The sequence below is a fragment of the Phasianus colchicus genome, chromosome Z (genome assembly GCF_987193195.1).
Source record: "Phasianus colchicus chromosome Z, bPhaCol1.hap1.1, whole genome shotgun sequence".
Classification (NCBI taxonomy): Eukaryota; Metazoa; Chordata; class Aves; order Galliformes; family Phasianidae; genus Phasianus; species Phasianus colchicus.
In genome coordinates, this window is record NC_143476.1 from 23414308 (window position 1) to 23427888 (window position 13581).

At 53.1% G+C, this 13581-nt stretch overlaps 4 protein-coding genes across 7 annotated transcripts in view; 3 read left to right on the forward strand and 1 right to left on the reverse strand.

Moving 5' to 3' along the window:
- PIGG (phosphatidylinositol glycan anchor biosynthesis class G (EMM blood group)) overlaps nucleotides 1-13581 on the reverse strand; it is a 128418-nt gene that overhangs the window by 52338 nt on the left and 62499 nt on the right. The gene's annotated exons all lie outside the window — the stretch shown is intronic.
- On the forward strand, nucleotides 2847-3782 carry LOC149912735 (E3 ubiquitin-protein ligase Topors-like). The gene has a single exon (XM_090131779.1). It carries the CDS (start codon nucleotides 2847-2849, stop codon nucleotides 3780-3782), a length of 936 nt encoding a protein of 311 aa, XP_089987905.1.
- On the forward strand, nucleotides 7436-8371 carry LOC149912736 (E3 ubiquitin-protein ligase Topors-like). The gene has a single exon (XM_090131780.1). The coding sequence runs from the start codon at nucleotides 7436-7438 to the stop codon at nucleotides 8369-8371; it is 936 nt and encodes a 311-aa protein (XP_089987906.1).
- Nucleotides 12025-12960, forward strand: LOC149912737 (E3 ubiquitin-protein ligase Topors-like). Its single transcript, XM_090131776.1, has one exon. The coding sequence runs from the start codon at nucleotides 12025-12027 to the stop codon at nucleotides 12958-12960; it is 936 nt and encodes a 311-aa protein (XP_089987902.1).

Consider the following 13581-nt stretch of genomic DNA (forward strand, 5'->3'; position numbering starts at 1 on the left):
TGATCATCGGATGGTCACTCAAAAAACGCATAAGGAATGCAAGGGAGAAGTTGGAAGCCTTTTTAAAAATCACACGTTCTGTCAAATCAGCAACTCCCTCTGGGATGTACCTTTCCATGTCCATGCCACGTTCTATACAGACACCAGATAGGTACTTCCATCAGTGTTTGTAATTCATCGTATATACGTACAGCTCCAGAGAGCAGAGTGGCAAACTTAATAAAGGCCCAGTCCGTTCTGAGTATTAAAAAAACTGATTTCCTAAATACGATATCAGAGTGCAAGATAACACAATATTATGCAATATAATTGGAATTGAAGCTAGTACATCCAATGAGATGAGAGAGGCAGTGTCCAAAACCAAGGAAGGCCTTACTCTAATGCTGAAGGCCAGACCGCTAGGGAGCACACACACGCTGCAGAGATGAGCAGTAAAAGAAAAGGAGCTGTCTCGTGACTTTTCCTCTGAGCGGAAAACAGAAAGGAAACAGAGAAGGTCTTCTGGGAGATGTAGTTCTTCTTCTCTCCTGAGAACCAGGTACCTGGAAATAGCAACAATCCATGGAACTGCACCACTAGCTCTCTAGCTCCCAGTGCACTCTTCCCCCACCAAATAAATGAAAAAGTTTGGTTGCTTTTATACAAACACCTAGAGTCTGTTACTAAAAGAGAAAGCTGCATCAAGAGAACTATGGGCTGAACTTTCAGAGTTACACTCTTAATCATTCACGTAAGTAACAGCGAGGAAGTGTACGTAACAGCCCATGTATGGCTTCTGTGGATGTCTTTCATCTGTGGTACTCTTGAGATTTAACACAACGCTTAATTCCAATTTGTGAGTAGAATGGGAACCTGGACTGCCTTGAAAAGAGAGTCTTTCTAACACAGACCTGTGGGTTACATCTTTTTCAGATTAGGCGTTCAGAACTGCACAGAAATCCCCGAATGTTTTTCTGTTGTTCAGGTGACATGGATCCCAAATGTACAGTTCAATTATGGTCAATCAAGTGCCATTAACAGATGACTGACAGGAAAGCATGTGCCACGTACAGCAATTAAACACTTCAATCCTGCTTGTAAGCAACACAAATTGAACAGTTTTTCCTTGCAACAACTAGTTTGTACTCTGAAAGATATATATAAAACATACATAAAAATAGTTAATGAAGAAGTATGTTTTGTTGGTTGCCAGGCTTTCAATTTTTCCTTACAGTTTGGTCACGGTTTTATGATCTGTTATTGGTATTCCACATCCTAACCTCATGTAGCGCCCTGGAAATGAAAGAGTTAATGCTGCAGTTCCGTGGACTGACAGTCCCGGTGTCCTGGTCTCAGGAGAAGAATGAACTACAGCTCCTAGAAGACTTCACTGTTCTGTTTCCATTTTTCGTTCAGAGGGAAAGACAGGACTGACTGGGAGTCAAGAGACTGTGCCTTTTTCTTTTCACCCACTTACTCCATGCGCTCCAGTGCAACTCCGAGTCCAGACACTTTAATAGTGGCAGTCCCTGTAACCACAAAATTTGAGGAAAGAAAGCCAGAAAAGACATCGAAATCTGTGCCAACAACGGATCTCGTGCCCACACAATAAGGATCTGCTTCCCTTCCATCTCTCTCCCACTCTACAACCATGGATATTGATCAGACCAGAGGTGGGAAACGAATGATTAGTTGTACCAAGGCAGGCTGATCACAGGTCAATACGGAAGCTGAGAATTTGATAGACTTGTCTTGCAGAAACAGCCCAGTGGTATTTCCTTAATGCTCGTCTTCATTTAGAGAATAATCCTTTTTCTGAAATACGAGTCTTTTCTAAGTCGGTCATAATCTAAGACCTCAGAATTGATGGTCATCACCATGACACACAATTACGAATTCTAGGACACCTGCCGTTTGCTCCACCAAGAGCAGCGTATCTTCAGTGGAAACGTAGAAAGGAGGGGATCAAGAAGATGTCACCAAGCAACGCTCTTCCCCTTCACAGAATCATTAAGGTTGGAAAAGACCTCTGAGATCACCAAGACCAACTATCAGAGAGAAACATGAGCTTTTATTGAATAAACCTTCTTGCTGCACATGCCTCGGGCTGTGTGCCATGGCCACAGCAACCTGATGGGGCCCACGGGAAGATGTGGCCAAGGCCCTGGTGATTTGTGTGAAACACTGATGCCAAGCACACGAGATGTGGGGAACGGAGCGGGCAGGGGCACTGGGAAAAGCCCAGAAACTTGTGAAACTTGTGAAACTTGTGCTGGCGCGGAAGCACGTGCTGCAGGTGAGCACGGCTCATTGTGATGGCCCAGCAACGGACTGTGGCATCGCTGTGGGACGGGCAGTGCCGTCCCCAAGAGAAGGTCGAATGAAGGTGACGCCCAGCAGCTTGGCCTTGAGCCATCTCCAGGCAACGGATTGTGACTCCATAGCCCACGGATGCTCCAACGTGGGCGCAGCGGCTCAGCCCGGCAGTTCGTGCCTGGCCTCCGACCGAGCGTGTGGTGCGAGGACCGGAGTGTGGACAGCGCGAGCTTTGGTGCTGGAACGTGCTCTGGGTGCTGCCAGCGCAGCTCTCAGTGGCCGTCTCAGAGCCATCTGTTCTTTACCCCGAACCCTGCTGGGAGCAGGCAGACGGGACATCCCAGAAAGACGTGTGCAGCAGCTTAGGTAGGCGGCATGGGGACTGGCAGTGGGGGGAGGAGGAGTGGGGCATCTTGAGTGACCCTTCCCAGGCCGGTGTGTGACTAATGTCTCTTGTCCTCTTCCAGCGTGACACCTGCTGCTGTAGCGTCGGTGCTGGGGAGTGCGTTGCCATCTCCCGCTCCCCCTAGCCCACCACAACTGGTGGGAGCATGGAGGCAGCGTTAGACACCCGCTGCCCCGTGTGCCTGGACAACTGGGACAGCGCAGCGTACACCATGCCGTGCTGCCACCAGTTCTGCTTCCCCTGCATCCAGCGGTGGACGAGCACCAGGCCACAATGTCCGCTTTGCAAACGGGCTGTGGAGTCCATCATCCACACAGTGCAAGCGGACAACGACTACAAGGAGCTGGTCCTCCGACCAGCTGCCGTGGCACCCATCGCCACACAGAGCCCTGCAGGCCCCCGCGCAGCCCGGCCATGGCCTGCAATGCCCAGGAGTCCCGTGGGTGGCCTCTCCTCTGCCACCTGGGCTTCCCTTTTCAGGGAGCACCCGGCCCTGCTGCAGCCCCTGCGCTCCTGGCTGCAGCGGAAACTGCGCCGAATCCTGGGCACTGAGGAGCCGCACGCAAATACACTGGCCGACGGTGTCATCTCAGCCCTGCGCCTCGTCGGCCTGGAGGAGGAGATCCTGAGAGAAAGGCTGGATCTCGACCTGCAGGGCCAAACAAGGAACTTCGTAAGGCAGTTCATCGCCTTCACTGTGCAGAGGTGTGGCAGGGAGGCTCACCGCTTGCTGGGCCTCAACGTCACCCCTGCTGCTGGGGCACGGGAGGCCACTGCATCAGAGCCCAGAGCTGCCCCGCAAGAAGAGGCTCCTGTCCCTGGCCCAGCACCCTCCAGCAGCCCCGCCAGCACCAACAGGGATGAAATGCGGGGCATGACAGGAGAGGTGCTCCATGGGAGTCCCAGCTGCCCACCTTCCAACCCTGTGACGGTTACCGTCGAGCAGGCAGCGTCCCATGAGGAGCCAGGGCCCTCTCACACCAGCCTACCTCAGCGGCCCCGGCGAGCCCCAAAGAGGAAGGCCAGCGACTGCCAGGCCTCAGCATCACCCAAGAAGAGGCCACCCCGCCGGCAGGAATAGACCAGGGGCAGAGCTGATGAGACCGGGGCCGGGCAGCAGCTGGGACACACACCGGCCCCAACGGACCCTTGTCATCAGTGTCCAATTCCACCACGGAAATAAAGTAGAAAGAAAGACCGCAAAAATACGTGTTGGTATTGCTAACAGCACAGGGGTTGTTGCTTCCCCATCCTTGACGCTTTCTCTCCTTTCTCCTGCTGCCATGCCACTGCTGGCACTGCTGCAGTGCAGGCAAGGGGACTGGCTTCAGAGAGGGGAAGGGCAGATTTCTGCACCTGCGGGGGAGAACACCCCCAGAGCGCGCTACGGCTGGCGTTCGCCCAGGACGCCCTGGCAAACGGTGTCCTGGGCTGCATGGGGCCGGGTGCTACCGGCAGACTGAAGGGTGGTTATTCTGCCCCTCTGCTCAGCTCAGAGGAGGCCACATTTGGAGCTCTGGGCCCTGAGCTGGGCTCCCCAGGGCAAGGGAGACCGGGTGTTGTTGTTCATTTTGCACGTCCATAGCCCTGGGATTGCAAACTGTCCCTGACCCACCTGCCCCGTGGTAGCTGGGCTTGGTGGGATGTGGTCTATTTGGAGGGCTGGAAGGCTCGGTATGAGGAGCAGGGTTTGTGCCCAGCCTTGCGGAGGAGCCCGTCCTCCACCCCATGTGACATGCCCTCCAATATCTGCATCACAAGCTGCACACAGCCTCTACATTGTTATGCGTTTGTTTGTTTTTTAAATTAAAATGTGACACTTCCCCTGTGATTGACACGCGCCGTCCATTCCTTCCTGGCTGCTAAACTGGTGGGGAGGTTAACAACATGATCATCGGATGGTCACTCAAAAAACGCATAAGGAATGCAAGGGAGAAGTTGGAAGCCTTTTTAAAAATCACACGTTCTGTCAAATCAGCAACTCCCTCTGGGATGTACCTTTCCATGTCCATGCCACGTTCTATACAGACACCAGATAGGTACTTCCATCAGTGTTTGTAATTCATCGTATATACGTACAGCTCCAGAGAGCAGAGTGGCAAACTTAATAAAGGCCCAGTCCGTTCTGAGTATTAAAAAAACTGATTTCCTAAATACGATATCAGAGTGCAAGATAACACAATATTATGCAATATAATTGGAATTGAAGCTAGTACATCCAATGAGATGAGAGAGGCAGTGTCCAAAACCAAGGAAGGCCTTACTCTAATGCTGAAGGCCAGACCGCTAGGGAGCACACACACGCTGCAGAGATGAGCAGTAAAAGAAAAGGAGCTGTCTCGTGACTTTTCCTCTGAGCGGAAAACAGAAAGGAAACAGAGAAGGTCTTCTGGGAGATGTAGTTCTTCTTCTCTCCTGAGAACCAGGTACCTGGAAATAGCAACAATCCATGGAACTGCACCACTAGCTCTCTAGCTCCCAGTGCACTCTTCCCCCACCAAATAAATGAAAAAGTTTGGTTGCTTTTATACAAACACCTAGAGTCTGTTACTAAAAGAGAAAGCTGCATCAAGAGAACTATGGGCTGAACTTTCAGAGTTACACTCTTAATCATTCACGTAAGTAACAGCGAGGAAGTGTACGTAACAGCCCATGTATGGCTTCTGTGGATGTCTTTCATCTGTGGTACTCTTGAGATTTAACACAACGCTTAATTCCAATTTGTGAGTAGAATGGGAACCTGGACTGCCTTGAAAAGAGAGTCTTTCTAACACAGACCTGTGGGTTACATCTTTTTCAGATTAGGCGTTCAGAACTGCACAGAAATCCCCGAATGTTTTTCTGTTGTTCAGGTGACATGGATCCCAAATGTACAGTTCAATTATGGTCAATCAAGTGCCATTAACAGATGACTGACAGGAAAGCATGTGCCACGTACAGCAATTAAACACTTCAATCCTGCTTGTAAGCAACACAAATTGAACAGTTTTTCCTTGCAACAACTAGTTTGTACTCTGAAAGATATATATAAAACATACATAAAAATAGTTAATGAAGAAGTATGTTTTGTTGGTTGCCAGGCTTTCAATTTTTCCTTACAGTTTGGTCACGGTTTTATGATCTGTTATTGGTATTCCACATCCTAACCTCATGTAGCGCCCTGGAAATGAAAGAGTTAATGCTGCAGTTCCGTGGACTGACAGTCCCGGTGTCCTGGTCTCAGGAGAAGAATGAACTACAGCTCCTAGAAGACTTCACTGTTCTGTTTCCATTTTTCGTTCAGAGGGAAAGACAGGACTGACTGGGAGTCAAGAGACTGTGCCTTTTTCTTTTCACCCACTTACTCCATGCGCTCCAGTGCAACTCCGAGTCCAGACACTTTAATAGTGGCAGTCCCTGTAACCACAAAATTTGAGGAAAGAAAGCCAGAAAAGACATCGAAATCTGTGCCAACAACGGATCTCGTGCCCACACAATAAGGATCTGCTTCCCTTCCATCTCTCTCCCACTCTACAACCATGGATATTGATCAGACCAGAGGTGGGAAACGAATGATTAGTTGTACCAAGGCAGGCTGATCACAGGTCAATACGGAAGCTGAGAATTTGATAGACTTGTCTTGCAGAAACAGCCCAGTGGTATTTCCTTAATGCTCGTCTTCATTTAGAGAATAATCCTTTTTCTGAAATACGAGTCTTTTCTAAGTCGGTCATAATCTAAGACCTCAGAATTGATGGTCATCACCATGACACACAATTACGAATTCTAGGACACCTGCCGTTTGCTCCACCAAGAGCAGCGTATCTTCAGTGGAAACGTAGAAAGGAGGGGATCAAGAAGATGTCACCAAGCAACGCTCTTCCCCTTCACAGAATCATTAAGGTTGGAAAAGACCTCTGAGATCACCAAGACCAACTATCAGAGAGAAACATGAGCTTTTATTGAATAAACCTTCTTGCTGCACATGCCTCGGGCTGTGTGCCATGGCCACAGCAACCTGATGGGGCCCACGGGAAGATGTGGCCAAGGCCCTGGTGATTTGTGTGAAACACTGATGCCAAGCACACGAGATGTGGGGAACGGAGCGGGCAGGGGCACTGGGAAAAGCCCAGAAACTTGTGAAACTTGTGAAACTTGTGCTGGCGCGGAAGCACGTGCTGCAGGTGAGCACGGCTCATTGTGATGGCCCAGCAACGGACTGTGGCATCGCTGTGGGACGGGCAGTGCCGTCCCCAAGAGAAGGTCGAATGAAGGTGACGCCCAGCAGCTTGGCCTTGAGCCATCTCCAGGCAACGGATTGTGACTCCATAGCCCACGGATGCTCCAACGTGGGCGCAGCGGCTCAGCCCGGCAGTTCGTGCCTGGCCTCCGACCGAGCGTGTGGTGCGAGGACCGGAGTGTGGACAGCGCGAGCTTTGGTGCTGGAACGTGCTCTGGGTGCTGCCAGCGCAGCTCTCAGTGGCCGTCTCAGAGCCATCTGTTCTTTACCCCGAACCCTGCTGGGAGCAGGCAGACGGGACATCCCAGAAAGACGTGTGCAGCAGCTTAGGTAGGCGGCATGGGGACTGGCAGTGGGGGGAGGAGGAGTGGGGCATCTTGAGTGACCCTTCCCAGGCCGGTGTGTGACTAATGTCTCTTGTCCTCTTCCAGCGTGACACCTGCTGCTGTAGCGTCGGTGCTGGGGAGTGCGTTGCCATCTCCCGCTCCCCCTAGCCCACCACAACTGGTGGGAGCATGGAGGCAGCGTTAGACACCCGCTGCCCCGTGTGCCTGGACAACTGGGACAGCGCAGCGTACACCATGCCGTGCTGCCACCAGTTCTGCTTCCCCTGCATCCAGCGGTGGACGAGCACCAGGCCACAATGTCCGCTTTGCAAACGGGCTGTGGAGTCCATCATCCACACAGTGCAAGCGGACAACGACTACAAGGAGCTGGTCCTCCGACCAGCTGCCGTGGCACCCATCGCCACACAGAGCCCTGCAGGCCCCCGCGCAGCCCGGCCATGGCCTGCAATGCCCAGGAGTCCCGTGGGTGGCCTCTCCTCTGCCACCTGGGCTTCCCTTTTCAGGGAGCACCCGGCCCTGCTGCAGCCCCTGCGCTCCTGGCTGCAGCGGAAACTGCGCCGAATCCTGGGCACTGAGGAGCCGCACGCAAATACACTGGCCGACGGTGTCATCTCAGCCCTGCGCCTCGTCGGCCTGGAGGAGGAGATCCTGAGAGAAAGGCTGGATCTCGACCTGCAGGGCCAAACAAGGAACTTCGTAAGGCAGTTCATCGCCTTCACTGTGCAGAGGTGTGGCAGGGAGGCTCACCGCTTGCTGGGCCTCAACGTCACCCCTGCTGCTGGGGCACGGGAGGCCACTGCATCAGAGCCCAGAGCTGCCCCGCAAGAAGAGGCTCCTGTCCCTGGCCCAGCACCCTCCAGCAGCCCCGCCAGCACCAACAGGGATGAAATGCGGGGCATGACAGGAGAGGTGCTCCATGGGAGTCCCAGCTGCCCACCTTCCAACCCTGTGACGGTTACCGTCGAGCAGGCAGCGTCCCATGAGGAGCCAGGGCCCTCTCACACCAGCCTACCTCAGCGGCCCCGGCGAGCCCCAAAGAGGAAGGCCAGCGACTGCCAGGCCTCAGCATCACCCAAGAAGAGGCCACCCCGCCGGCAGGAATAGACCAGGGGCAGAGCTGATGAGACCGGGGCCGGGCAGCAGCTGGGACACACACCGGCCCCAACGGACCCTTGTCATCAGTGTCCAATTCCACCACGGAAATAAAGTAGAAAGAAAGACCGCAAAAATACGTGTTGGTATTGCTAACAGCACAGGGGTTGTTGCTTCCCCATCCTTGACGCTTTCTCTCCTTTCTCCTGCTGCCATGCCACTGCTGGCACTGCTGCATTGCAGGCAAGGGGACTGGCTTCAGAGAGGGGAAGGGCAGATTTCTGCACCTGCGGGGGAGAACACCCCCAGAGCGCGCTACGGCTGGCGTTCGCCCAGGACGCCCTGGCAAACGGTGTCCTGGGCTGCATGGGGCCGGGTGCTACCGGCAGACTGAAGGGTGGTTATTCTGCCCCTCTGCTCAGCTCAGAGGAGGCCACATTTGGAGCTCTGGGCCCTGAGCTGGGCTCCCCAGGGCAAGGGAGACCGGGTGTTGTTGTTCATTTTGCACGTCCATAGCCCTGGGATTGCAAACTGTCCCTGACCCACCTGCCCCGTGGTAGCTGGGCTTGGTGGGATGTGGTCTATTTGGAGGGCTGGAAGGCTCGGTATGAGGAGCAGGGTTTGTGCCCAGCCTTGCGGAGGAGCCCGTCCTCCACCCCATGTGACATGCCCTCCAATATCTGCATCACAAGCTGCACACAGCCTCTACATTGTTATGCGTTTGTTTGTTTTTTAAATTAAAATGTGACACTTCCCCTGTGATTGACACGCGCCGTCCATTCCTTCCTGGCTGCTAAACTGGTGGGGAGGTTAACAACATGATCATCGGATGGTCACTCAAAAAACGCATAAGGAATGCAAGGGAGAAGTTGGAAGCCTTTTTAAAAATCACACGTTCTGTCAAATCAGCAACTCCCTCTGGGATGTACCTTTCCATGTCCATGCCACGTTCTATACAGACACCAGATAGGTACTTCCATCAGTGTTTGTAATTCATCGTATATACGTACAGCTCCAGAGAGCAGAGTGGCAAACTTAATAAAGGCCCAGTCCGTTCTGAGTATTAAAAAAACTGATTTCCTAAATACGATATCAGAGTGCAAGATAACACAATATTATGCAATATAATTGGAATTGAAGCTAGTATATCCAATGAGATGAGAGAGGCAGTGTCCAAAACCAAGGAAGGCCTTACTCTAATGCTGAAGGCCAGACCGCTAGGGAGCACACACACGCTGCAGAGATGAGCAGTAAAAGAAAAGGAGCTGTCTCGTGACTTTTCCTCTGAGCGGAAAACAGAAAGGAAACAGAGAAGGTCTTCTGGGAGATGTAGTTCTTCTTCTCTCCTGAGAACCAGGTACCTGGAAATAGCAACAATCCATGGAACTGCACCACTAGCTCTCTAGCTCCCAGTGCACTCTTCCCCCACCAAATAAATGAAAAAGTTTGGTTGCTTTTATACAAACACCTAGAGTCTGTTACTAAAAGAGAAAGCTGCATCAAGAGAACTATGGGCTGAACTTTCAGAGTTACACTCTTAATCATTCACGTAAGTAACAGCGAGGAAGTGTACGTAACAGCCCATGTATGGCTTCTGTGGATGTCTTTCATCTGTGGTACTCTTGAGATTTAACACAACGCTTAATTCCAATTTGTGAGTAGAATGGGAACCTGGACTGCCTTGAAAAGAGAGTCTTTCTAACACAGACCTGTGGGTTACATCTTTTTCAGATTAGGCGTTCAGAACTGCACAGAAATCCCCGAATGTTTTTCTGTTGTTCAGGTGACATGGATCCCAAATGTACAGTTCAATTATGGTCAATCAAGTGCCATTAACAGATGACTGACAGGAAAGCATGTGCCACGTACAGCAATTAAACACTTCAATCCTGCTTGTAAGCAACACAAATTGAACAGTTTTTCCTTGCAACAACTAGTTTGTACTCTGAAAGATATATATAAAACATACATAAAAATAGTTAATGAAGAAGTATGTTTTGTTGGTTGCCAGGCTTTCAATTTTTCCTTACAGTTTGGTCACGGTTTTATGATCTGTTATTGGTATTCCACATCCTAACCTCATGTAGCGCCCTGGAAATGAAAGAGTTAATGCTGCAGTTCCGTGGACTGACAGTCCCGGTGTCCTGGTCTCAGGAGAAGAATGAACTACAGCTCCTAGAAGACTTCACTGTTCTGTTTCCATTTTTCGTTCAGAGGGAAAGACAGGACTGACTGGGAGTCAAGAGACTGTGCCTTTTTCTTTTCACCCACTTACTCCATGCGCTCCAGTGCAACTCCGAGTCCAGACACTTTAATAGTGGCAGTCCCTGTAACCACAAAATTTGAGGAAAGAAAGCCAGAAAAGACATCGAAATCTGTGCCAACAACGGATCTCGTGCCCACACAATAAGGATCTGCTTCCCTTCCATCTCTCTCCCACTCTACAACCATGGATATTGATCAGACCAGAGGTGGGAAACGAATGATTAGTTGTACCAAGGCAGGCTGATCACAGGTCAATACGGAAGCTGAGAATTTGATAGACTTGTCTTGCAGAAACAGCCCAGTGGTATTTCCTTAATGCTCGTCTTCATTTAGAGAATAATCCTTTTTCTGAAATACGAGTCTTTTCTAAGTCGGTCATAATCTAAGACCTCAGAATTGATGGTCATCACCATGACACACAATTACGAATTCTAGGACACCTGCCGTTTGCTCCACCAAGAGCAGCGTATCTTCAGTGGAAACGTAGAAAGGAGGGGATCAAGAAGATGTCACCAAGCAACGCTCTTCCCCTTCACAGAATCATTAAGGTTGGAAAAGACCTCTGAGATCACCAAGACCAACTATCAGAGAGAAACATGAGCTTTTATTGAATAAACCTTCTTGCTGCACATGCCTCGGGCTGTGTGCCATGGCCACAGCAACCTGATGGGGCCCACGGGAAGATGTGGCCAAGGCCCTGGTGATTTGTGTGAAACACTGATGCCAAGCACACGAGATGTGGGGAACGGAGCGGGCAGGGGCACTGGGAAAAGCCCAGAAACTTGTGAAACTTGTGAAACTTGTGCTGGCGCGGAAGCACGTGCTGCAGGTGAGCACGGCTCATTGTGATGGCCCAGCAACGGACTGTGGCATCGCTGTGGGACGGGCAGTGCCGTCCCCAAGAGAAGGTCGAATGAAGGTGACGCCCAGCAGCTTGGCCTTGAGCCATCTCCAGGCAACGGATTGTGACTCCATAGCCCACGGATGCTCCAACGTGGGCGCAGCGGCTCAGCCCGGCAGTTCGTGCCTGGCCTCCGACCGAGCGTGTGGTGCGAGGACCGGAGTGTGGACAGCGCGAGCTTTGGTGCTGGAACGTGCTCTGGGTGCTGCCAGCGCAGCTCTCAGTGGCCGTCTCAGAGCCATCTGTTCTTTACCCCGAACCCTGCTGGGAGCAGGCAGACGGGACATCCCAGAAAGACGTGTGCAGCAGCTTAGGTAGGCGGCATGGGGACTGGCAGTGGGGGGAGGAGGAGTGGGGCATCTTGAGTGACCCTTCCCAGGCCGGTGTGTGACTAATGTCTCTTGTCCTCTTCCAGCGTGACACCTGCTGCTGTAGCGTCGGTGCTGGGGAGTGCGTTGCCATCTCCCGCTCCCCCTAGCCCACCACAACTGGTGGGAGCATGGAGGCAGCGTTAGACACCCGCTGCCCCGTGTGCCTGGACAACTGGGACAGCGCAGCGTACACCATGCCGTGCTGCCACCAGTTCTGCTTCCCCTGCATCCAGCGGTGGACGAGCACCAGGCCACAATGTCCGCTTTGCAAACGGGCTGTGGAGTCCATCATCCACACAGTGCAAGCGGACAACGACTACAAGGAGCTGGTCCTCCGACCAGCTGCCGTGGCACCCATCGCCACACAGAGCCCTGCAGGCCCCCGCGCAGCCCGGCCATGGCCTGCAATGCCCAGGAGTCCCGTGGGTGGCCTCTCCTCTGCCACCTGGGCTTCCCTTTTCAGGGAGCACCCGGCCCTGCTGCAGCCCCTGCGCTCCTGGCTGCAGCGGAAACTGCGCCGAATCCTGGGCACTGAGGAGCTGCACGCAAATACACTGGCCGACGGTGTCATCTCAGCCCTGCGCCTCGTCGGCCTGGAGGAGGAGATCCTGAGAGAAAGGCTGGATCTCGACCTGCAGGGCCAAACAAGGAACTTCGTAAGGCAGTTCATCGCCTTCACTGTGCAGAGGTGTGGCAGGGAGGCTCACCGCTTGCTGGGCCTCAACGTCACCCCTGCTGCTGGGGCACGGGAGGCCACTGCATCAGAGCCCAGAGCTGCCCCGCAAGAAGAGGCTCCTGTCCCTGGCCCAGCACCCTCCAGCAGCCCCGCCAGCACCAACAGGGATGAAATGCGGGGCATGACAGGAGAGGTGCTCCATGGGAGTCCCAGCTGCCCACCTTCCAACCCTGTGACGGTTACCGTCGAGCAGGCAGCGTCCCATGAGGAGCCAGGGCCCTCTCACACCAGCCTACCTCAGCGGCCCCGGCGAGCCCCAAAGAGGAAGGCCAGCGACTGCCAGGCCTCAGCATCACCCAAGAAGAGGCCACCCCGCCGGCAGGAATAGACCAGGGGCAGAGCTGATGAGACCGGGGCCGGGCAGCAGCTGGGACACACACCGGCCCCAACGGACCCTTGTCATCAGTGTCCAATTCCACCACGGAAATAAAGTAGAAAGAAAGACCGCAAAAATACGTGTTGGTATTGCTAACAGCACAGGGGTTGTTGCTTCCCCATCCTTGACGCTTTCTCTCCTTTCTCCTGCTGCCATGCCACTGCTGGCACTGCTGCAGTGCAGGCAAGGGGACTGGCTTCAGAGAGGGGAAGGGCAGATTTCTGCACCTGCGGGGGAGAACACCCCCAGAGCGCGCTACGGCTGGCGTTCGCCCAGGACGCCCTGGCAAACGGTGTCCTGGGCTGCATGGGGCCGGGTGCTACCGGCAGACTGAAGGGTGGTTATTCTGCCCCTCTGCTCAGCTCAGAGGAGGCCACATTTGGAGCTCTGGGCCCTGAGCTGGGCTCCCCAGGGCAAGGGAGACCGGGTGTTGTTGTTCATTTTGCACGTCCATAGCCCTGGGATTGCAAACTGTCCCTGACCCACCTGCCCCGTGGTAGCTGGGCTTGGTGGGATGTGGTCTATTTGGAGGGCTGGAAGGCTCGGTATGAGGAGCAGGGTTTGTGCCCAGCC

What these genes read in the sequence shown, in the direction of transcription:
- LOC149912735 (XM_090131779.1), top strand. Translation starts at nt 2,847, where the DNA reads ATGGAGGCAGCGTTAGACACCCGCTGCCCCGTGTGCCTGGACAACTGG.
- LOC149912736 (XM_090131780.1), top strand. Translation starts at nt 7,436, where the DNA reads ATGGAGGCAGCGTTAGACACCCGCTGCCCCGTGTGCCTGGACAACTGG.
- LOC149912737 (XM_090131776.1), top strand. Translation starts at nt 12,025, where the DNA reads ATGGAGGCAGCGTTAGACACCCGCTGCCCCGTGTGCCTGGACAACTGG.